Below are 2,265 nucleotides of genomic sequence, written 5' to 3' on the forward strand. Positions count from 1 at the left end.
TGTACTCAGGAAAGCTTTCAGATGACACTACCAAATCCTTCACTTTTCCATGTGAATGAGTGACAGGCGGAATGGCAATACGTTTTGTCACAAACTTGGTTTACCAGAAAGACAGCTGAAAACATCAGATTAGTATCATTTTATGAGATTTGGATTCATGGGTTGTCCACGTTATCTGAATGCACCTGTATGTTTAACTCTGTATTTATACCAGCTTGAGCTGACTTCTTGGCAGTAGGATTTAACTAGTTTTAGAGCAACTGCATAAAACATACGTACCAGCTCAGACTGCACCATCTAAAAGTCAAGCAAAGATGGAGTTGCATTCAAGATGGTAAAACATCAAAAATTAAACGGCATGGATTGATTGCAGCAGGGAGGAATTTGAAGAAAGACATGCTTAGTTCAGATACTGAATTTTCCTCTGTTTGGATTGAAGGTTTTCCTTTTTATTAATTTGATTATTAGGTTTCTTCTTTTGCAGTTATGTGTTCCCTATTGTCCTGAAAAAGACTCTGGTAAGAAAGATGAAGAATTTTCATTTACCTTGTTCCATCATCTCCAGAAGGCCTTTCTTAATGAGTTCATCCCGACCTTGTCGTGCTGTCATCTTCTTCTCCAGCACTGCACGAAAGAGTAGCATAACACAGCACCAGTTAACAGAGTGTTCATATAATGGAGTGGGAAAGATGTAATGGGGAGATTCCCTCTAGTCTCAACTACTGTGTGCTTGGAAAGAACTGCAAGGATTTTGTTTTGGGGAGCATGAACCAGTCAGCCTGTTTGTGCCTTTGTTAGAACAGCTGTAAAATCACCCACGTGTAGAGCTGAGGTTTATGATCTAACCTACTGTCTGATCACACCGAGTGCAGAGTAATGGGGATATTAGAGCCTTTGTGCTGTTTAATTCAGCACATTGGAGCTGCCCCAGGAAGCAGTGTCCTTTACTGTGACACTCCACAGGATATCAAGGCAAGTGGAAGGAATTGCACCATCCTACCTTAGGAAAGGCAAGAGAGTTTGTCTCCTTGCTGATCTCCTGGGACATCCCTGGAGACTGGGGAGAGCATGCAGTGCCGTGTGCTGGGCTCCTTCACCGCAGAGACAGCTGCTTCAGGGAAGGCATTTGACGTGCTGTAGCTCGCTCCTGTCACTCTTCATAATGTTACTGTGACCTATATAATCTTCACCCCAAATAAAAGGGGTGATGATACTTGGGGCCATATATGTAGCTTATTTTGGAGAAGGGAGAGCCCATGAAAAGTAATCTGTGTCGAGGCTTGTGCTTCACTCCTGTATTTTGACCTTTCCTTCTAAATGTACTATATTATATTTTATTATAAAGCAAGTCAGGCCACGTGGTCTCTTTCTAGCCTTAAGCATTATTAATCTGTAACATGCTGAAATCTCTGAATTAGGTTTAGATCAGGTCACCATTAACATTTCCTATGTAAGCAAATTTCTCCCAAGCTGAGCTTTGCTCTGTGCAGCATCACTCTCTTGTTCTCATCCTACCTGCAGATGTCTGCTTTAGCTTCTCGTTTTTCTTTTTCCGCCATTTCCATGGTTTGAAGATCCTGCCCAATGTTGCCAGTTTGCTGTTCCTCCTCACTGGTGGAGTTCGAATCCCTGAGACCAGGTAGTCAGAACGCATTGCAGGGGACTGCTCCATCTCATCTGAGAGGGGAAGAGAGGAAAGCCAGCCGTCAGACAAAAAGCTTCAGCATAGACTTCAAAATTGGAGGCAAATGGGGGCTCAGCAGCCAACAAGCATTCAGTGTGGTCACCGAGAGAAGCAGTGCAAGACTTTGAAAGAAAGTCTCTGCATTGCTGGAGCCAGTGGCGAGGCTGAGGGACGCCAACATTGACCTCACTGTGCCTTTTAAATGAACTCTGCACATAAGCTAACACAGAACACACTGACCTGTGTGAGCTAATGCAAATCTTTTCTATAACAGTCTGTTTGATATATGCTGCGTAAGTAAAACCCTAGAACTATTGTGCACATTTATTCCTTGAGGAAAAAAAGATCTTTCCATTTTGTCCAGCCAAGCCACTGGAATTCAGAGATAATAAAAGCTGGAAAAGCAGTTTAGGTATTTTTAAGATTATGCCTTAAAAATACACTAAGTTTTGCTTATAGGCAAGTGTTGTGCTAAACAATACATACTTGACTATTCACAGTTGTGTCCTAGCCAGTACCAGGAAAGCAGCACAGTTCCCTAAATGAGGCTATTGATGGCTTTACTGAGCTTTGTATTTGAG

At 42.4% G+C, this 2,265-nt stretch overlaps 1 protein-coding gene across 1 annotated transcript in view; it reads right to left on the reverse strand.

Moving 5' to 3' along the window:
- Positions 1–1,672, reverse strand: part of LOC104544538 (phosphatase and actin regulator 3-like) — a gene marked incomplete at its 3' end in the record, with an annotated part of 10,396 nt that extends 8,724 nt beyond the window's left edge. Inside the window, exons 1-2 of the mRNA XM_010189443.1 lie at positions 1,516–1,672; positions 547–624 (exon numbers count right to left, since the gene is read on the reverse strand). Coding sequence (XP_010187745.1) covers positions 547–624; positions 1,516–1,672 — 235 coding nt within the window. The remainder of the gene's footprint in view (positions 1–546; positions 625–1,515) is intronic.
- Between the last annotated feature and the right edge of the window lie 593 nt (positions 1,673–2,265).

The sequence above is a fragment of the Mesitornis unicolor genome, unplaced genomic scaffold, assembly GCF_000695765.1.
Source record: "Mesitornis unicolor isolate BGI_N332 unplaced genomic scaffold, ASM69576v1 scaffold52767, whole genome shotgun sequence".
NCBI lineage: Eukaryota > Metazoa > Chordata > Aves > Mesitornithiformes > Mesitornithidae > Mesitornis > Mesitornis unicolor.